Consider the following 23,061-nt stretch of genomic DNA (forward strand, 5'->3'; position numbering starts at 1 on the left):
ATCTGTGTTTTATGATGACAATACGTATATGAACATATTTTAGTAGTTTCGCAGAATTCTATTTGACAGAAAAAATAATAATTCCATTTATGTTGTTCCAATATTAAAACAATGACGTTTTTTTGGGCGACATAAACATTATAAAAAAAATTCTTAAAATTTAATGTGTGTACTCCATTTTATTGGAAGTGTGTGGTTTAATTAAATGGTATACGATGTATCTTAAAATATATAATATCTGCAAGTTGCCAATTTCATAGGTTATTAATTTTTTTACGCAATTAGAGATTTTTCAGTTTTATTGAAAAAGTACATGTTATATAATGGTGAATAAAATCAAAACAAGGCCGTTGACCCTATGTTTTTATTTCATTTTTCATATAGTATGTGTATATATATATATATATATGACAAATCTATTAGATGCAAAAAAAATCAGCAAAACTGTAGCAGTACCCCTTAAATGACTTGAAATGAAATCAGAATCTTAAAGCAAGCAGATGAATAAGGCACTTGCTAAAAAGATCAACTCTCTATTTTTGGGCACAAAATCTTTCGTTTCAAAGTATGAAGCTGTATCCGAAGAAGAACACTGTCAATTAACTTGGTCTGTGGACATTGAAAATAAACAACAAAACACTGAACTATGACCAGTCACAACACTTTCAAGCTTTGTTTGAAGGTAAATTGATACTGCTTGGTAGGCTTAATTCATACCATACTATTGAAAGAAGTTATACTTTTTTAACAATCCATATTGTATAACCATATTGTATAACCTGAGAGAGCAGTATTTCATCTGAGTGGGCTCTGTTCAACTGTTTGGTGATGGGAGGGTGTAATATTTTGTGTAATGTTATTACAGCACAAGCATTGGAATAAGTGGTTCAGATTATAAACCGTATTTAAATGTAATAATTTGCCAAATTGATAAACATTTCTGGCAGGTATAAACACCCACATGCTAGCAACTTTGTACACATCACATGGTTAGTCAGCAATTGAGTGGTATTCTGGGAAAAAAAGGCTAAATGCATGTGCTTTTAATGTCATCCCAGATCAGCTTGGGCAATCAAGACCATCTATATGTAATCAGGGCCGCACTTTAATGGTATACTTCGTTTAAAGAGGCTGAGCTCTCTTCTAAACAAGCATCCAATTTATGTGGAAGAGGGTCTCTTAACATTCATGCATTGAGAACAATTTTTTTCAAAGAATTACAAAATTTGTACTCCTTATTGCTATGATATTGTATACTTTTCAAGATTAAAAGGCTTTAATTAAGGGGTGCATAGGAACAATGCAATCCCCTTTTTATGGTACTTGCAAATGCCCTACACTCTAGCAAATATTATGATATTATACTTTTGAAAAAACTTTCCGAATACAAAATGATTCAAACACAGCCACTTTGCATTGAGAACAATTTTTTTCGAAGAATTACAAAATTCAAGAGGTCAGACAGCTCAGAGCACATGAGAAGAAAGAATGGTTCCTGTTTCAATAATTGTTTGAGAAATTGTTCAAACAGTGGCCCTACAGTCACCAAAAACGATATTGCATTTCTTTCCAGAAAGCAGCTGACAAATCCTTTGATACCTGGAATTCTATTTCAGCTGAGCATACATATGATTTTCTTTACTTTTGTGGGGCAAATCTTTCACGAAGTACTTGCACAGTGCTTCCCAATTCTTTCCAATACGTTAAAGAGCTTGTATAAGTGTCAACCATCGGCATTGTCCATGATGGACAAACATGTCTTCATCCAGTCCCAAGTCTTCCAATGTCAACACATAGTCCTCTCGTGAGCTGATGTGGGACTTAAACCATTGAAAGATATCAATTGCCAGTTGTTCTGCATCATTTCTATAAAATCAAGACCTTTTCTTAAAGCAATGTGCACTTAAAGTAATGTGCATTGAAGAAATTGAGCGAGTCCTGGTAACCCAAATGATTTCTTATGGCTATCAACATTTATCCAGATGGTTTTATTTACATTCGGCCCATCACTGCACAAAGCTACAAGCTGCTCAATTGGCAGTTCATAGTTTCCTCAGCTTCGCCTTTGGCATGTCTGAAAATGCTCATTCCAAAATCTAACATGAACACCATATTGCTTTTTGTCCTGTGCACTTCCTGTTTCATCAAATTGTATTGTAAATGGACTCTTTGATACTTGTATCTTTTAACAATATCCCTCCTAAAATAAGGACCAAGACCATCTGATATTAGAGGAAACCGTAGATGTGTCCATTATGAATCGTTCAGAAAATGATCCAGGAAACAACGCATTGAACAGGTCGCTAATTCCATCACATTATGAGTAGGAATTCCACTTTCATTGCCTATAATTCCTCTGCTTTTGCTATTTGATCGCTTACTGATAAAGGCTTTAGAAAGACAGTCCGCCGCTTCTTTTCAGTATCACCACCTCCTTGTTGACTGCACCTGGTACAGTTGATTTAAATAGCTGTGTATGGCCTTCATCAGGTGACATTAAATAAACAAAAAACAAAAATTATTTTTCACATTCAAGAATGTTAAGACTTGTAACTGAAACAAGAGGCCCATGAGGGCCTGAATCGCTCTACTGGCTGGAATCAATAGGGCTCAAGCCCTTGATAGTATGAACAATCTGAGTAAGTTTTAAATAAACAGACCCAAAATGGGAAATTTATCGCATAAACAAGAAGAAACGTAAAATTTTAACTTCAAATTGCTTCATTTTCAATAGGTTTCGAGTCCGCATTAATATTAATACACTGAACAAGTTTGAAAAGAATCGGATGAAAACTGTGGACTTTATCGCGTAAACAAGAAAAAGTCTAACGCACACACGGACGGACGGACGACGGAAACCACGCCATGACATAAGCTCTTCAGACCTTCGGCCAGTAGAGCTAAAAAAAACTGGGAGAACTAAGAGCTTTTTGTAAAAACTAGGAAAATATAGGAGACTACAAAATACAAGGAAAAACCAGGGAAACTTGCAAAACGCTGGAAAGAAAAAATGAGGGCAGCAAAAACAACGTTGAGCCGAAAGAATGTTTTTATTTAAAATAAATAAAAACAAATTCGTTGAATTGATATCATCCCGCAAAATTAAGTTTGTTTATGGAGAGGAATACATCTATTATATTTGGTAAAATCCTAAAAAATATAAATGTGTATGGTAATTTTTTCTATGAATTGCAATGTTCCCCATTTATGTCTTACACCCATGCAGTTTCATATTGAAATATTGTCGCGTATCTGAGATATAGGCAAGGAAAGTTACACAACACAGAAACAACAAAGAGCAATAACTCTCATTTAAAGCGATCCGGTTATCTATTGTAAGGACACAACGCGGCCTAAACAAATCCGTATTGGATGAAAAATATGGCCTCTAAGATGATAGCAAGCTCACGACGCACACCGCACGGCGACGTAAGCTGAACATAATCTCATTTGGGTACTTCCTGCTCAGGTGAGCCAAGAGAAAAATACTTCGGCAGTTATGCATTATTCTCAATGACCTTGTATCGTAATCTGATTTTTTTTTGTGAAATTTAAATTGTATATTTGCGTTCCATTACATGACATGTATTTTATGTATAATAACGTTAACCTAAATTGCATCTTTCAAGCAAATTTTACCTGACTGTTAAAGTACAAAATAGGCTTTATTTTGGTAAATTACTTTTCAGTTATTGAACTTGGTCCGGACTGTTTTTATAACCCTGTACATAGATATAACATTTTAATTATTATATCATTATAACGATATCATTTTAATTATTATATCAATATAATGTCATTAGCAAATACACATGTATATAATTGAAGTTGTCGCACAAAAACTTTTATCTGATAATTGTAGTTATTAATAAAGAATTTCAACAGTGGCATGTCAAATATAAAGACGCCACCTCAATTGACAAGCGTTGCTTCGTTCCTTAAACTATATCAAATACCGACGGAATGTCTACAAAGGGGTAAACAAAATTCATCCATGAGAGCGTTATGTCGGGTTCATAGTGACTGCAGTGAATTTCTAGATTTTTTAAGACACTCTAAGACAATTTATGCACATGTCTGCCTCGACGACAGGGTTAGGGTATTCGATTGAATGATAAGTCTCTTTTCCAATAAATTCTTTTTCTATCATTTAATTAAAAAAACAAGAGCATTTATCTGGATCTTGAAGATTCGGACTTCATCGGCCGTTTGTAAATTATTTGAGATGAAACCAAATTGAGATAGTGCTAAAAACATTGCTATTATTTAGTATTTACGACCTTGAAACAATAGTGAACGTTTGAGATAAGATTAGCGGTGTATTGAATATTTGAGTACATCGAGATGAAACTTAACCCTTTGCATGCTGGGAAATTTGTCGTCTGCTAAAATGTCTTCTGTTGAATTTCTAAAATTAGCATTTTCTTCGAATTTTTTTCAAAGAATACTATCAGAATAGCAAACAGTTGGGATCCAGATGAGACGCAACGTTCTGTGGCGTCTCATCTGGATCCAAACTGTTTGCAAAGGCCTTTAAAATTCAGCTCCAGCGCTTTAAGGGTTAAACCCAAAAATTGTAATTGTTAGTTTTAAGTTAGTGTTAAATTTAAATTTGTACGGCCTTATTCCCCAAAATGATTTCTTCCGTGTAATTTATTTTGTTTCCGCTAGCGATGTTTATGTTTTGCATGCGTTCTTTCCGTGGGAGATTTACTAGCGGGATATATGCAAAACATGGCGGGACTTGACTCAACTCGGAATGATCCTGTCGAATTTCTGACGATTGGACAATTGAAGAACCAGCCAAGGGGTACCTATCTTAAAAGAATCGACGCTAACCGAGAGGTAAGTGAATATTAGAAGTAAACACAAGAGTTCCGTAAATGAAGCTGCTTATTTTAAGGGTCGGGATATGTCCCAGTAACACCAATTAACTTAACTACTAAATGATTTCGGTAAAATTGGGACGTATTTTTAAAGATCTCCATAGCCGAGCTATTTTTTAAAATTGAGATATAATAAAATGTTTCATTTTATGATATGATGATCACGTATGAACAAGCAACAAGTTTGGGCGAAGCCGTGGTTTGAAATGCTCTCACTTCCCCGAAATTCAAATTAGTCGATTTCTTTCAGACAATGTTTTATTGTATTAATTTATCATAAAAGAGACGTGTTTACATATTTTGGATTTGTATAGCTCGTCTCTCTCTCTCTCTCTCTCTCTCTCTCGGTTAATGTGCTGGGCCCCTCTGGGACATTGTCGCACAATTGTGAACTATGTACACGTGTGAAGGGAAGAACAATGGTTAAAAGCCGGATAAAAACATTTTGCTCCAGAGTTATATGCACAGCTCCACCCATCCTAGTCTTAAAGACATCTATGGACGGGGAAATGACCACCTGTTCTGGGAGACCATTCCAGAGGCGTATTCCAGTTGGGAAGAAGGAATACTAACTGGTAGGCATTGACTGTCGTGAATGGCACTATGAAGCGGTTTGCATGGCCTCTGGTGTGCACTCCTGCTGGTATGAGTATGCTTCTGGAATCGATGTCCACCAGGTTGTTTACGATCCTGTACATCATGACCACTTTTGCCGCTTGTCGTCTGTATTCAAGCGTTGGCCAACCGAGCTTGTCCATCATTGCAGTGACACTGCTGGTGTATCGGTAGTCGCCTGTGCAGAAGCGGGCATTTCTTCGTTGGACAGACTCCAATTTGTTGATGTTGGATCGGGTTTTGGGATCCCAAACAGATGCCGCATACTCAAGCTGGGGTCTTACAAGTGATGTGTATGCCTTTGCCTTGATGTCTGTAGGGCAGGTTGCCAGATTCCTACGAAGGAAGGCTGATGTTGAGTTTGCCTTTTTGGCGGTGATGTCTATATGGCTGTTCCACGTGAGTTTACTGTCTATGGTCACACCAAGGTATTTGGCTTTATCTGTCTGTTTAAGTGTTTGGCCATGGATGTTGTATGAGCCAGGTGTGATGTTCCGCTTGTTGGTAATACGGATCATTTCGCACTTGTCTGGATTGAAGTCCATTAACCACTCCCGCTCCCATACTTGTAACTGGTCGAGGTCATCTTGAAGTGCCTTGGTGTCATCTGCCGATCTTATGGTCCTGTATAATAGACAGTCATCGGCAAAGAGGCGTACAGTTGATGAGACTCTACCTGGGAGGTCATTTATGTAGACCAAGAACAGGAGAGGCCCGAGGACAGTACCCTGAGGGACTCCTGATGTAACCGGGGCTGGTGCAGATACCTTTTCGTCAAGTACAACTTGCTGTTGTCTATCGGATAGGAAGCTGTTAATCCACCCCAGAGTCCTGCCGCGCACACCGTAGTGGTGCAGCTTTGTTGAAAGACGTCGGTGAGGCACCTTGTCGAATGCTTTAGAAAAAATCAAGTAGTATCCCGTCAATCTGTTGCTTGTTACTCAACCCTGCTGCGAGATCCTGTACTGTCTTGATGAGTTGTGACTCGCATGATCTCCTCTTTCGTCTATAAATTGTTAACATTAACAAATTAAACTAAATAAAACAATAACTCTTGAACGAACGGTTTTCAGTATTTCCAAACGTCATTCAAGTTATTTCGCTTCCAGACATTCTGTATTTTTAATATCTGTGGAAATTGTCATTTCGAATATATGAACAAGTCCCTTCAACAAATAATAATACAAGCGTCCATAGGCCACGGGTGATCGTACATTTACAATATTCTCTGAAAACTCCGTTTACGTGAAAAACAAGCTGTTTAAGACTTTTGACCTTTGAACATGTCAATAACCTTTTATATAACGCTAAGGGTGAACCAGGAGACACTCAGTATCCTCGTGGTAGTCATTTGTGGTAACTTATCCTAAAACCTGGACAAAACCTTAACAGCAAAATTTGACCTTAAACATCCTAGCATTACACTGATCCAATGTAAGCAGGGAGGTTTAACACAAAAAATGCCGTCTCCTCGCTTTGGATTATGATTTTAAAATGGAATGATGAATGACAAATTTACAGTACAGACAAGCTGCTTAATAACCAAAATTGACCTTTGACGTGTTAAGTGTGACCTTGACATTTGAGGTAGCGAAAATATGTTAAATGCGACACGTCTTCTTATGCTTATTGTGATGTGTGCAAGTTTTTGTAATCCATTAATATAATAATTATTACAACTTTATTGATGAGACTGGGATGTTGTACGATCAAATTTGAGACTTTACCTCAAAGTGTGACCTTGACCTCCGAGACAGTTGTCATGATGGCATCCATTTATGCTAATCTCATTCAAAATATGGCACTTTTGTGGAGGACACCAGAACTTTTACAGAGACATATAGACGTTTAGCCAGATAATTTGACTTCTATATGTCGCCTTTTCATCGCAGTGGGATGGGGGGCAGGGGGCGGCGAGGGTATACAAAAAACAAAACTTTTTCAAAGATTTATTATAGGCATGCGTTATGCGTAATTTTCCTAAACATAAGTTACTAAGTAAATGTATAATTCATTTAAGTGCACATAATACTTACAGGAATATTGATAACATCAGTGGCTTCATATGATCCTTACATTATCAGGGTTATTGAAATACGTTTGCAAAAATCTATGGTGCTTAAAAGACCGTTTTTTTTCTTGCAGTTTGTGCCGATATCTTAAATATAAGATATAATACAAACTCAACCACTGACAAAAAATAAATAAACATAATGGTTTAACTTGTGTTAACGTTTAATTTATGGGTCCAGTGATTAGCACCATGTTAAGAATAATCTTTTAAGTCACATTTTTATATGAATTTCTATTAATTGTACAGATGCATTTTCATTTAAAGTTTTATTTGATAAGCTTTAACTACATTGTTAAATATATATCAGGAATCCACCTAATACTTAAACATAAAGCTGCATTATTAAATGTTATGTCACAATATTATACATTAAGTAACAATAATTAAATATCTGTTATCGTTTTTAAACATATAGATGAATAGTTTACCTGCACATCTACTATGAGCAGCATTATTTAACATTTGATGCATTTTAAATATCAAGCCACATAATTAAAAATCTGGACATTAGCTGTCAAAAGGCAGCGCACATTTACATAGGTTAAACTTAACTTAAAAATGAAAGATCATTAATTAATAATAATACTGAGCCAAAAATGACATAACTTCTTTTTACTTTACTTTACCTTACTATTTATTTAGGTGAATTCAATCTGCATTAGTTACAGAGAAATGTACATGTTACATTCGAAGGTCAACCTGAATTTAACTTTGCACATAAACCTTGACCAAACTTTTATTAGTATCAAAGTAGGCATAATCATGCTTAAAAGCTGGTAACAATTAAAGATCATGGTCAGTGAATATTCGTTACGACAAGCATTTCCCTGCATTAGAACTGTGTCACACACCAAAGTAGATATTGATATCAACAAACAAATCTAACACCAGCCTTTGATCAACTCAATTTAGTGCATTTGTTCTGTGTTACACATGACCCTACATTTCCACATACGACTTCATTCTTTGCTACACATGACCCTGCCTTGCCGCAACTGACGTCAACCTTGCAGCAGACGCCATCCGCGCCCCCATTATCAATCCGGTCACTAGGTGGTGCTGGAAACACAAGTCTCACCAGATGGCGTCGGCGCACCCTCTTGTTGCAGGCAGGACACAGCTTCGTAGATTCAAACACCTGACGCCAGCAGTCCATGCAGGCAATGTGGTCGCACTGTGCGCGGAATGGGATCTTGGCAGAGCTGCTGCACTTACAGCAAATATACCCTGCAAGATAATATTTAGATCACATTCCTTGAGACAAATATGAATTTGCAAATAATCATTTGAATGCATGACTCACACATTTCAGTTTCAATTCTGAATTGTCATTTTTGTTAAGTAGCTGTGGTCGTTTTTCTCTTAAAACATCCTATAAATCACATTGAGATAATCATTTTAAATATGATATTTTAAATTGTTAAGTTTTGACACATATCAATTTCTTGAAATGTTAATTTTATGACATAAAGTGAACAAAACATTACTATTAGTTTGCTACATTATTAGGCTATTTTCTCAAAAGAATTATATTTCTGATTTATTTGTATTAAATAATGATATACTGATAATACAACACTTAACCATTATATTATGAAATACTATTTTAATAATAAAACACTAATCTTTTCATCTAACAAAATAATGCTACATGATAAGTATTGATGCAAAGCATCAAAGAGCGTTGGGAATTTCAGTGTAAAAGGCACTCAATGAAGTTGCATGGAACGATTTTTTTCTACTGTAAATATTAATATATTGGTCGATCATTTGAAACAAAAAGAAAAAGATAATTTTGTGTTATAACCCCCAAATAACAATTATTTATGATGTTGTGTTATAACCCCCAAATAACCATTATCTATGATTTTGTGTTGTAACCCCCAAATATTTCATAGTTCATTTTATTTCCATTGGTTTCTTTTTTTTACTGGCATCCGTGTGCAGTTTTCATTAATGGAACAGAATTGTGTAGGTTTTAAAAAATCTGCTTCGCCTTGTAAGTGTAATTTCATATTTTTCTCAACTTCAAGGGGAGATGATTCTGAACTTATTCTTACGTTGCTCATTTACAATAGGGGTTGAGTACTCATTGATATGAAAACACTGTAAAGTTTGAAAAAAAATGAATGAAAACTGTAAATTGCATAAAGAAGCTGCATTTCACAATACTTTGAAATTCAGTAAAAGATCATAATAGATTTATTGCTCCGATATTCATCATTTTCAATTGGGTTCGAGTAATACTTCACTTAAAATCACTTAACAAGTTTGGAAAGATTCAGACGAAAGTTGTGAAATCTTTTAAACAAGTGGAAATTGTTTATTTTTGTCAAATTTAATAGAAAAAATTCTGGACTTATTGTCCCGATGTTTCTCATTTTAAATGATGTAAAAATGCTCATTGATATGAAGACACTGTTAGTTTGGAAAGAATCTGATGAAAAATGTTGACATAATCACCTAACCAAGCAGTTTTTCACTTTTATTTTTAAATTGAAAGAGACATAATTCTGGACTTATGGTCCGATATTGCTCATATAGAGTTTGGGTTGGGTCCTCATTGATAAAAAAACCCTGTATAGTTTGGGAACAATCGGATGAATATTTTAAGGACTTCTAAGGAAGATAACTATGGACGTAATGGTCGGATAATGCTAAAGGGCCCATACCACCTGGATAGTAATACGTGTCGCGCTTCGCGCTCTGTATGTGGTTCTTAAAAAAAAAATTCCAGGGGGGTTGCGTGACTCTAGGGAAACGGGTTGCTGGGACACAGCTCCTCCTTGATAAGCGGCTGCTTCCTTTATCGCAACTCATTGTTACAATCAATAATCCGTGTCGGGCTTCACGCTCTATATGTGGTAGGGATAGTACTTAGGGCCTATGATAGACAACCATAAAAATACATGGATAATAGATGTGTTGTTTGCATTTATTTGTTAATATAAAAACAGGTGTATTTTTTAAAGATATTTAAGTGATGTATGAAATTATAATTAACGTTGTCACCACGCGGCATCCATTAATTTTAATAAAAATAACCAATTGAAGTATAATGGATTCTAAAATGTTTTCATAAAATAAAGCTTTATTATATTTATTAACCTGACTGAATAAAATTGTCAGCTGCCGAACTGTTCCGTTTATGCCGGAACCCGGGGATTGAACCGTGGGCCTTTAGATGATTGTTCCGTAAACAATTTCAGTCTAACGCTCTCCCAACTGAGCTATTCCCACTGACATCATTTATGTACTGCTATTTTGTGAAGTTGTGTATAGCGATCGTTATTATATGTCTATTAATAAACTAATACATTGTACGTTTTCGTACCACTACGCCTTCCAATAAACTTGCTTGCGCGATAGGTTATCAAATATCGTACTACATTGATTCTCCACTAAATAAGCAATATAGGAAAAACCACAAAATAAATATATTTTGAATATGTTTTGTTTTTATACAAAACCAGAAAAAAAAGTTTCGCATATTTGCCCAGTCCCTGTGATCTTTCCCCTGTGATCAGTTGTGGATCAGTTATTAATTAAAACAATTAGCTTTATATTATTGACAATAAATGTTGTAATAAATGTAATAGGCACACATGCAGTACTTATTTACACTAATTTACACAAAAAAATCACCACTATGCAAGATATTCTTAAAACAAAAATATATACATTGATCAGTAAAATAACTTATCACATAAGCAAAAAAAAATGCATTACATACTAGCAGCCGCTCTCCAGAGCGACGCCAATAATGATACACAACCAGGCTACTTGTATTAAAAAATAATATTGTAATAAGCATACTTGTTGAATTGCTATCCCCCACCAAATAAATTGTTTATGGATGGGTGCAAATCCATTGATACCGTATAATCCTAACAAGAGTGCCAAACTGTCACAAGATACGCTTGTTTGAAGGATTTAGACAGCTTGATGACTTTACCATTTGAGAGGCATGACTCATATTTGAACTTGACCTATATATCATCTAGACACAACGTCTGACCAAATTTAGTGAAGATCGATGAAAACTACTTCAATTAGAGAGCGGACACCATGTTTAATGCTTGAATGCACTAAGTGACCTCATGACCTAGTTTTTGACCCGGCATGACCCATATTTGTTCTTGACCTACATATCATCTAGACACAACTTCTGACCAAATTTGGTGAAGATCGGATGAAAACTACTTCAATTAGAGAGCGGACACCATACTACATGCTTGAAATGCGCTAAGTAACTCGTGACCTAGTTTTTTACCTGGCATGACCCACATTTGAACTTGACCTAGATATCATTTAGACACAACTTCTGACCAAATTTGGTGAAGATCGGATGAAAACTACTTCAATTTGAGAGCAGACACCATGCTTAATCCTTGAAAGGCACTAAGTGACCCAGTGACCTAGTTTTTTACCCGACATAACCCATATTCGATTTTGACCAAGATATTGTCTAGATACAACTTCTGACAAGTTTGGTGAAGATCGGATGAATCTATTTGAATTAGTGAGCGGACACTGCTGTGGACGACGCAATCCACCCGCCGCAGCCCAACAATGGTGATCTTATAATAAGTCCTGTTTTTAAAAAGGGCGTATAAAAAGCATTAAGTGTAGGCATTGCAATTCTCCTCATTGATATCCACTTATGAAGTTTCATGGTTGATATCTTGTTGTGTATCTGAGATATAGCCCTGAAAAGTTCCATAATACAAAAACAAAACAAAGAGCAATTACTTATTATTAAAGAAAGAGTATGGCTATGGTTCTTGTGCATGGAACCCCTCCTCATTGATATCTGTACACCAATGAAGATTTATATTGATAGCTCATATAGTTTCTGCGATATAACCCTGAAAAGTTTTCTGATAGACAGACTGATGGGCAGACTGACTGACAAACGGACAACGCCAATTCTACATCCCTCCGCCTTTGGCCGGGGATAATAATACAACACAAGGCTATGAATCTACAAAAATAACAACATTAGGCTATTATCCTAAGAAATAGTATTTTTATAATATAACTTCCACCTATTTGTCTAAAGAAATACTTTTATTATAATAAAGAACTATATAATTGTTATAAAGAGACAATACTCTCATAATGCAACACTAGGCCATGTGACTCCAGAAAGAGAAGGAAATCAAGTTAAGATTTAGTAAACAACTATCTTTTGGCAAGCAGTCTTCACAAATTGAGACTTGACTTACCTGACTTATTATTTGAAATAGATGTCATCACAGTCTTTTCAGCTACATGTTCTTTTACACTGGCGACACAACTTTGCACTTCATCTTTAGCAGCTTCATAAATTTTCTTGGTTGAATTGGGGACATCACTTGCTACATAATTAGTATTGCCTGCGGAATCTGTCACAGTGTCCATAACACTTGGCTGTGCAGCTTTTGTCTTGTCTCCTTCTTTGCTGTTTTTCTAAAAAAGACGTTCATTATGGCCATTAGACACTCACTTGATTTCACAGACACCAATTGTTTAAGACACATTCTTGTATTCTAGTTTTTGACCTTAATTGAAACAATGTTTTCATATTTCAAGATAAACATTCTTACTAAGTTTCATCAAGACTGAGTCATAAATGTGGCCTCAAGAGGTTTTTGGATGCACATGATCCAGATTTACATTAAGTCTAGATAGTGTCAAAAATGCATTTTTACCAAGTTTCATTAAGATTAAGTCATAAATGTAGGCTCTAGAGTGAACCCTCTCACGACCCAGATTGAAAACTAGGCCTAGATAATGTAAAAAAACACATTCTGATCAAGCTTCAAGACTGAGTCATCAATGTGTCTTATAGATTTTTGTAATCTTTTGCCCTAATTTTGTGATTCACGTCATTCAGATTTCATATTGGCCTATATGTTTCCAGATTAACATTCTGATCAAGTTTCTGCAAGATTCAGTCATAAATGAGGCCTTTGGAGAGGTCAACATGATTTATCTAAGATTTGACCTGGTGAACTTGTTTCCAGACACAAGTGACGGAAATGCAAACTCAGACCATATATTCATCAAGATAAGTCATAAATGTGACCTCTAGAGAGGTAACAACGTTTTACAAAGATTTTACCTAGTTTTGGGACGCAATTTATCTGAATTCAACTCGGGCTAGATATTGTGCAGATAAATAATTTGACCAAATTTCATCAAGATTTGTAAATGTTGCATGTTGAGTAGAAACCAGCTTTTAGTTGATGACGCAAACCTGACAATGCACCAAATAGTTACAATGAAATTCAATGTCAAAGTGCACTTATGTTACATACAGATTAAATAATTCAATATACAAATTTCCCCTTTTTAAAAATAGTTTGTACACACTTGATTATGTATTATCAATGAAGCAAAAAATACAAATATGCCGAATAGGGCTATGTAGGTAATTAGGATTTTTTTTTTCCAATTTTTTTATTTGAGGTTTGGCTGAAAATTGACTGTTTGTGTGTAAGACTGAACAACAATTGCAGAGTACTTTCTGCTATACTAAAACATTATGTACATCTAACTTACAAGATTGGCAAACATACAACTTAACTCTTAACAGTTATATAGCTTGATGCTTTCAATATTAAGGTGCCAGGTGCATCAAATATAGAAACAATGCCACTCACCATATCCCCATGACCTAGTTTTGGTTTCTTCGCAAGCAATCCTGCTGTTTCGTTGTCATAGATACGCTTTCTGCTTACTGTATCTTCCACCGAGTAACCAGTGGAGAGGCCCGTTATCTTGAGGCAGACATCACTGAAATGCTGCTTGTGCTTGGCTCTCACAAACCGGTAAAATTCTAGAAAAGCAAAGAAAGCTCCTTTCAATTTGATTTGATAGATTTGAGATAAAACCAAATGGAGAAATATCTAGATTGAAATAGCAGGGTACTGCACAATTAACCTTTTTGTAAATAACACCCCACCCCTCCGGCCCCTCTAAATAGTCAAAACAATAAACATACAAATATACATTTTGTTAATGTCGCAAATACCAAATTGCCAATAAAAAAGGCCATTCTTAATAACAATTTATTAGAAAATGTCTCCTAACTGGTCCAGCTTTCCACCCTACAGCACCTGATATTTGGTGTGATCCTTGATCTCTCGCTAAAATGTGACATTTTGATTTCTGCTTCTTATTTTAACATGGCTTAACAGTAGATACATGGTTATCAATGATACTATAGGTACATTATAATATCATAGATTTAGGGAAAAATCAAGGATCAAACCAAATAAGAGTAAAAACATGTTTATTTAAGACACTATAAATAAATAATATGATTGACATACACAGATTTTTCCAAAAGAAACATTTTTGTTCAAATACCAGTAAGTGATTTTATTTTTGTTAAATCAATGTTAAATCAATGTTTGTTAAATACTAATACCAGTAGATTGAGACACACACAGCTTATTCATCTACTGAACATATTTTAGGCTGGTAGTTTAGGGAGGTTTATAATGAATTGTATTTTTGTGAAAATTTCCAATAATATAACATTCATTTGATAAAGTAAGAAACTCGAATTTAACCTATTAATTTCATTTTACAGCAGTTGAATTTAATTACATGCAAACATTCTTTTTCATTACTATTAAATATAAACTATGATGCTATGCTTTTAATTCACACTTTCAATGAATAATTCTGGTCTATTCAAGTGTGAGATTTTGAACTCCTTAAAACCAGTCAAAAAGCCAGGTCAGTGATCAAAATTAAAACAAGCCCGCTAGCCCTGCACAGCTTAATTTGTGCTTGCTTTCACAAATTCTCAGTTCAATTTATGATGACTTGTAAAATAGTAATATTTTTACTCAAGTAATATTATTAAAGTTCAGTCTTGGCAAACTGCTAATTTTCAGAGGATACCTACTCGCAAACAGGTGAGGATTGGGGGACTCCTTGATGAATATTTCGGTGAGCACTCTACAAACTGCTTCGATGTCTTCCGTCTTCTTATAGCTTACTAAAGATGTGGAGAATTGCTTGTACAACTCCTTGGTCAACAGGCTTTTAACCTGGAACCATAATCTGGGCAAATATAGGGTACATATTAGTGTATTTTAACCTGGAACCTTTATCAGGGCTACATATAAAGAACATATTAGTGTATTTAACCTGGAATCATTATCAGAGCTACAGATAAGGAACATATAACTGTATTGGAACCCAGAACATTTATTAGGGCTACATATAAAGTATATATTTCAGTATTTTATCATGGAACCATTATCAGAGAGTTATAGATAAGGTACATATTACTTATTTTAACCTGAAACCATAATCAGAGAGTTACAGATAAGGTACATATTTTAAATTTTAACCTGGCACCATTATCAGAGCTAATTATATGGTAAATATTACTACATTTTACAGTGAAAATAAAATAATTTCTATTAGTATGTATGCTTGCAAGTCGTTAAATTATATTACTTCAATTATGAAACAACACAAAGGAAAAAAATGTGTCCTTAACTGCAAATCTTTGCAACCTGTTGAGAATTACACACTAATATGTTCAATAGAGTTACCCCCCTTGATATGACTTGGGCAGGGCTCCCAAACAGGCCTACTGTCAAAATCCCTTCAGTTAACTAGAGTTTAAACGCAAAAATGACTTACAATCCCTTTAAGTTTTGTCAGGATTGTTCAAGGGGCAATAACTCAAATTTGTGCCAATCATTGGGCATGAAAAAAGTGTCTTGCCAATCTACACTTCGTTAAGATGATATAATTGAAAGTTCAATTTTAACATTGGAGAAATTTGGAAAATAGTTTGCGAAACTAACTTTCAACATTTCGTGTTTTTTGTGTGCAGAAGGCTTAGACCAAGGGTAAATAATTCAGAAATGAGGGGATTAATGGACATGAAAAAAGGTGTCTGGCTCATGTACAATAATTGTGTACATATACACTTTTGTGCACATAAAAAAACATACAACACTTACATATAAAACAAGCGATGTGTTTGTGAAACACTATGTCCTTATATATTTGACCTTTGACCTTAAATTATGACCTTGACCTTTCACCACTCACAATGTGCAGCTCCATGAGATGCACATGCATGCCAAATATCAAGCTGCTATCTTCAATACTGCAAAAGTGTACAATAAATTAGCGATTTTGACCCATATATTTCACCTTTGACCTTGAAGGATGACCTTGACCTTGGCCTTTCACCACTCAAAATGTGCAGATCTATGAGATACGCATGCATGTCAAATATGAAGTTGTTATCTTCAATATTGCAAAAGTTATTGCAAATGTTAAAGTTTGTACAAACAAACACACAAACCAACCAACCAACCAACAGACAGGCCAAAAACAGTATGTCCCCCACTATAGAGGTGAGGGACATAAAAACAAGCTTGTACATCTTAAAATAAATTGTCTAACCTCAGCTATGTAAGCCTCGGCACTGTTCAGGTGCTCTACAGATGCAGTTGAGGTTACTGCAGCAGCTTTTTCTACGCCATCAGTGGAGTCTTCACTGTCTCTCTTCTAAAAACGTGTGACAAAAAGAGCATTAATTTAAAACTAAACAAAGACCTTATGAACGTACTTTAGTTTGACTTAAGATTTGATTATAAACAGTCTCCCAATGGAAAACAAGAACATCAGTGAAACTGATTAATGGTCTCTGATGATATGCAGTTAATTACGTGTAAATTAATCATTGTTCAAAGGGACATGACTCCCTAAAAACACATGAACAAAATAACATTATGTGCATGTCCACCCTATAGAGATGCTGCATAAAGAATCTTTAAATTGACATAATAAGTTCCTGTGAAATGACATAAAAACATAAAAATTCATTTACAATGTAATATTAATAATCAATGGGCTATAAAAATAATATATCTACGTGCAACAACCTGAAAATATATGCACGTCCAACCTATACTGATGCTGTGTATGATGTGTAAAAAATTGGATCATTAGCGTGTGATATAAAACACATAAAGTAATTATAAGTGAAATGGCAATAACTTCATAAAAAACAACTGACAAAAAAAAACTGAAATTATATGCATGTCAACCCATAACAGAAAGTGCATATACAGTTAAGTAAAATTCAGATACTTTCTTTGTTAGATATCTCACTGAAAAGAAAAATTAATCACAAAACCACATCTCACGAACTCCAATAATGTAGTACCCAACCCCATATCAGACATTTTATTGGAAAAATAACTCCACCGGACCAAGACGCCTTCTGAAGACATGCATGTACATACCTTGATGATGATTTTCTTCTTCGCCTGTGGTTTTCGAAACTGTGATGACCCAGAAGTTGCTGAAAGCTCATTGGTATAAGTATCCTACAGAGAAGAAAAGGAAGAATTGATACATTAAACATATTTTCTGATACTTCAAGAACTAATATACACAGGTTGCAAAAAAAACAAAGAAGAGCTTTGTCACTGAGGTGACGAATACCCCCACCGCCGCATTGACACAGAATATTTTGCATGTTGTCTTCACAAAAAACAGCGGACAATGTTTACAACCTGATTAACAAGAACACTTATACATGTAGATACTGAAAACAACTGTATTTGTTCAAGAGATTGTGTGTTTATAAAATAGTTTTTGCATAATTAAATAAACAAGGGCTGTTTGTAAAACATGCATGCCCCCCAAATGGGTTGTCAGTTGTAGTGGCAGCCATTGTGTGAATATGTTTTTTGTCACTGTGACCTTGACCTTTGACCTAGTAACCTGAAAATCAATAAGGGTCATCTGCCAGTAATGATAAATGTACCTATGAAGTTTCATGATCCTAGGCCTTATAATTCTTGAGTTATCATCAGGAAAACATTGTACTGTTTAGAGTCATTGTGACCTTGACCTTTGACCTAGTGATCTGAAAATCAATAGGGGTCATCTGCCGGTCATGATCAATGTACCTATGAAGTTTAATGATCCTAGGCGTAAGCATTCTTGAGTTATCATCCGAAAACCATTTACAGTTTTGAGTCACTGTGACCTTGACCTTTGACCTAGTGACCTGAATATCAATAGGGGTTATCTGCCAGTCATGATCAATGTACCTATGAAGTTTCATGATCCTAGGCGTAAGCATTCTTGAGTTATCGTCCAAAAACCATTTTGCTTTTTCAAGAAACTGTGACCTTGACCTTTGACCTAGTGACCTGAAAATCAATAGGGGTCATCTGCAAGACATGAGCAATGTACCTATGAAGTTTCATTATCCTAGGCCTAAGCGTTCTTGAGTTATCATCCGGAAACCATCTGGTGGACGGACTGACGGACGGACCAATGGACCGACATGTGCAAAACAATATATCCCCTCTTCTTCGAAGGGGGGCATAAATATGTTGAATCATTCTCATATATCAAAGTCAGTTATAAAAAAGTAAATGAGTATGAGAATATGTACAGCTACTAGAAATTCAATATTGATCTTCTTTTATAGTACAAAACATCACTTGATCTTTCTTATAGTAATAAATGTGTGCAAATATAGAAGTAAACACATACAAGACATTGGAAAATGTATCATATCAAAACAACTATCAAACTATTCGTAATTTAAAGGCACAAACAAGAGATGTGTTTGTCAGAAACACAATGCCCCCTATTACGCTGCTTTGAAATATAAACAAAAATTGACCTTTGACCTTGAAGGATGACCTTGACCTTGAACTTCCACCACTAAAAATTTGCAGCTTCATGAGATACACCTGCATGCCAAATATCAAGTTTCTATCTTCAATAATGCAAAAGTTATGGCAAACGGTAATTTTTTTCCGATGGACGGACAGACTGACATACACACATACTGATATACTGACTGACGGACAGTTCAACTGCTATATGCCACCCTACCAGGGGTATAAAAAACTGTAGCATTAATACATTATTTTTGCAAAAACAACTGCAAATCAACTTTTTTTCAAACAGTTGTTTGTGCTTCTTAAAAGATGTGATAACTTGTTGTTCTTTTTTACTACCAAATTGTTCACATTTTTGACAAAGTGTTTTTAAACAACTGGAACAATTTTAGGATTCACCTTGCAATGATATTTCCAATTGAAACAACAATAAAACCTGCTAAAATCACAAATCTTTTATAATCACACACAAACTACTGACTAACTGAAAATTGTAGGGGTAAAATATTTCAAGTTGTAATGACTTATCTATCTTATGAATGGTTTCCATCTAACATCAAAACAAAGGTCTTTGATAAAAGTGCCCAGTTAATTGGGGTCAATTTCCTGGAGTGTTACACAATTACCACCTGGCAACAATGCAAGCACAGGTATAAATGAGTTTTTTAGAGAGTAGCCTAGGATAATAAAATGAAAAGTCAAAGAAGATTCATAAGTAGCACTTCTTGTTGTTTTATTGGTTTTACCACTGTGTTAAATTTCTGCAAAGATATAGATAACAATCTAAAGTAATGGCAATAATTAATTTGAGTAATGCAATCATTATAATTTGGGTTGTGGTTAATGTTTCTGAATCCATTACCAGTATCATCATAATCATCAAAATCATCATCATCATCATCATCGTCATCATCATCATCATCATCATCATCATCATCATCATCATTGTGCACCAACATCCGCATTACAACTAGAGTGTTAACATGGTTTTAATATAGTCATATTATGAAAACTACCGCGGCCATGTTTTTCAACGAAACGTAACCATTTTCGAACTCAGCCAAGCTATCATTAGAACACATCTTCGGACCAAGTTCCATGAAGATTGGACTATAAATGTTACTTCTAGAGTGTTAACAAGGTTTCACTAAAGCCATATAAGCAAAGCTGCCCCGACCCCTGGCGGCCATATTTTTCAACAGACCGAAACCATTTTCAAACTCAGCGTAGCTATCATAAGAACAAATGTTCTGACCAAGTTTCATGAAGATTGGACTATAAATGTGACTCCTAGAGTGTTAACAAGGTTTAACTATAGCCGTATAAGCAAAACTGCCCCGCCCCCTGGCGGCCATGTTTTTTTACCCATCCGAACCATTTTCGAACTCAACCGTTGTATCCAGGAAACAAATGTTCTCACCAAATTTCATTAAGATTGGAGTAGAAAGTTCACATGTTTTCACTTTATACATATAGAGAAAACTGCCCCGCCCACTGGCAGCCATGTTTTTTCACCGATCTGGACCATTTTCTCGTCCGAGATATCAATGAAACCAATGTTTTGACCAAGTTTCATGATGATTGGGCACAAATTGTGACTTCTAGAGTGTTCACAAGGTTTATCTTTAGCAATATAAGGAATACCGTCCCGCCCCTGGCGGCCATGTTTTCAATGGACCGGAACCATTTTTGAACTCAACCAACATATCATTTAGACAAACATTTTGACAAAGTTACATGAAGATTGGGCATCAAATGTGACTTCTACAGTGTTCACAAGGTTTTTCCTTTTTTTGACTTAGTGACCTAGTTTTTAACCCAGCATGACCCAGTTTCAAACTCTGTTGAGGAATCATTGGGACAAATGTTTTGACCAAGTTTGATGAAGATCGGACAAAAAATGTGGCCTCTAGAGTGTTCACAAGGCAAAATGTTGACGACGAACGACGCACAACGGACGACAGACTAAAAGCGATCACAAAAGCTCACCATGAGAACGTTGTGCTCAGGTGAGCTAAAAAGTGAAAAACAGTATTATTTAACTCTCATAAACAAAAACAGTCACTCAAAATGGCCAGAAATTTGGCATAAATGTCCTTCCAAAACTGAATGTAGACACTGAAATGATGCATCCAAGGTATTCAGATACACTGTACTATACTGTACTGTTAAGAATGGAATTACATCATAAATTTCAAATCACAACACTGTTTGTGTTAGTTCCCAGTTGCTTTTACAACCTCAGTTTCACTTGCGGCTTCTTACATCAAGTTTTTTTATACATTCATCAATGTTTGCATGAAACAAGAGCTGTGATTGTGAAACACAATGCCCAATATTGCGCTGCTTTGAGCAATGTATTTGACATGTGACCTTGAAGGATGACCTTGATCTTACCCTTTCACCACTCAAAATCTGCAGCTCATTGAGATACACATGCATAAAGATCAAGTTGCTGTCTTCAATATTGCAAAAGTTATGAACAATGTTAAAGTTTGTGACACATACAATGACAGACGGAGAGACAATGACGGACGGATAGATAAAAAACAATATACCCCGATCATTCGATCCAGGGGCATAGAAAAGTTAGTTATTTCCATCACCTGTGAGTCTTTAACATTCTCTTCTTGTTCTCTCTGAAAAAGGAAAGTATAAGAAGCTATGATAGAAACACCTAAAGGAAGGGTTAAGAGAGAAATTGTTGTATTAGCTTAATATTTGTGCATCAGATAAAACACTTGTGCGTTTAAATAAAGAAATGCGAATGAGGGTCGACATTTTAAAAACTGCTTTCATTAACAATTTTGAGGTAATTGGTAAGCAATACTAATTTATATTCACTCAACAGCCTCAAGCTTATCAGGCATATTTTTGTCTTTTTACTGGTTGGAACCATGGATACATAAGACATTAGAAAACCCTTAAATTGAAATTGAAAAACTCATACCTTTGTGTGCTCTAGAGCAGATTCAATTGACAAGCTCATACCTCAATGTGATCTAGAGTAGAAATCCTTTCAATTACCATTACCACTGTGTAATCTGGTCTGAAAGGCATTGAATACCCCATACCCCTGTTTGATCTAGATATAAACCCATTTAATATTACATACCTCTGTGCTCTTGAGCTCAAATCATTGACTAGCCCATCCTTTAGTGTAAACTAGATTTGAACACATTGAATAGCCCATACCTTTGTGTGATCTAGATATAAACTCATGGGAAAGCCCATAACTCTGTGTGACCCAGATATAAACTCAGGGGATAGCCCATACCTCTGAGTGATCTAGATATAAACTCATAGGATAGCCCATACCTCTGTGTAATCTAGATATAAACTTATGCGATAGCCCATAGCTCTGTGTGATCTATATATAAACTAATGGGATATCCCATACCTCTGTGTGATCTAGATAAAAACTTATGGGATAGCCAATACCTCTGTGTTATCTTGAGATATAAACTCATGTGATATCCCATACCTCTGTGTGATTTTGATATAAACTCATGGGATATCACATACCTCTGTGTGATCTAGATATAAACTCATAGGATAGCCCATACCTTTGTGTGATCGAGATATAAACTCATGGGATGGCCCATACCTCTTTGTGATCGCGATATAAACTCATGGGATAGCCCATACCTCTGTGTGATCTTGATATAAACTCATTGGATATCACATACCTCTGTGTGATCTAGAGCTGAAAACAAGCTCTTCTTTGAACTTGATGAAGATGTGTGATCATACATTCCACCATAGTCTTCATGCAACTTGTCATGGCTTACAGGAACATCTGAAATTGTGT

The 23,061-nt window shown here is 35.3% G+C and overlaps 1 protein-coding gene across 6 annotated transcripts in view; it reads right to left on the reverse strand.

Annotated features, from left to right (window-relative positions):
- Positions 1-7,436: 7,436 nt before the first annotated feature.
- The window catches only part of LOC127874087 (regulator of telomere elongation helicase 1-like), a 115,209-nt gene continuing 99,584 nt past the window's right edge, over positions 7,437-23,061 (reverse strand). For all 6 annotated transcript variants that reach the window (XM_052418200.1, XM_052418205.1, XM_052418204.1 and 3 more), the window contains 8 exons: positions 22,940-23,049; positions 21,857-21,889; positions 17,850-17,933; positions 17,005-17,109; positions 15,479-15,623; positions 14,223-14,398; positions 12,804-13,026; positions 7,437-8,802 (listed from right to left, as the gene is read on the reverse strand). In XM_052418200.1, the coding sequence (XP_052274160.1) occupies positions 8,474-8,802; positions 12,804-13,026; positions 14,223-14,398; positions 15,479-15,623; positions 17,005-17,109; positions 17,850-17,933; positions 21,857-21,889; positions 22,940-23,049 (1,205 nt within the window). In that variant the 3' untranslated portion in view covers positions 7,437-8,473. The remainder of the gene's footprint in view (positions 8,803-12,803; positions 13,027-14,222; positions 14,399-15,478; positions 15,624-17,004; positions 17,110-17,849; positions 17,934-21,856; positions 21,890-22,939; positions 23,050-23,061) is intronic.

Source organism: Dreissena polymorpha, chromosome 3, assembly GCF_020536995.1.
Source record: "Dreissena polymorpha isolate Duluth1 chromosome 3, UMN_Dpol_1.0, whole genome shotgun sequence".
Taxonomy (NCBI): domain Eukaryota; kingdom Metazoa; phylum Mollusca; class Bivalvia; order Myida; family Dreissenidae; genus Dreissena; species Dreissena polymorpha.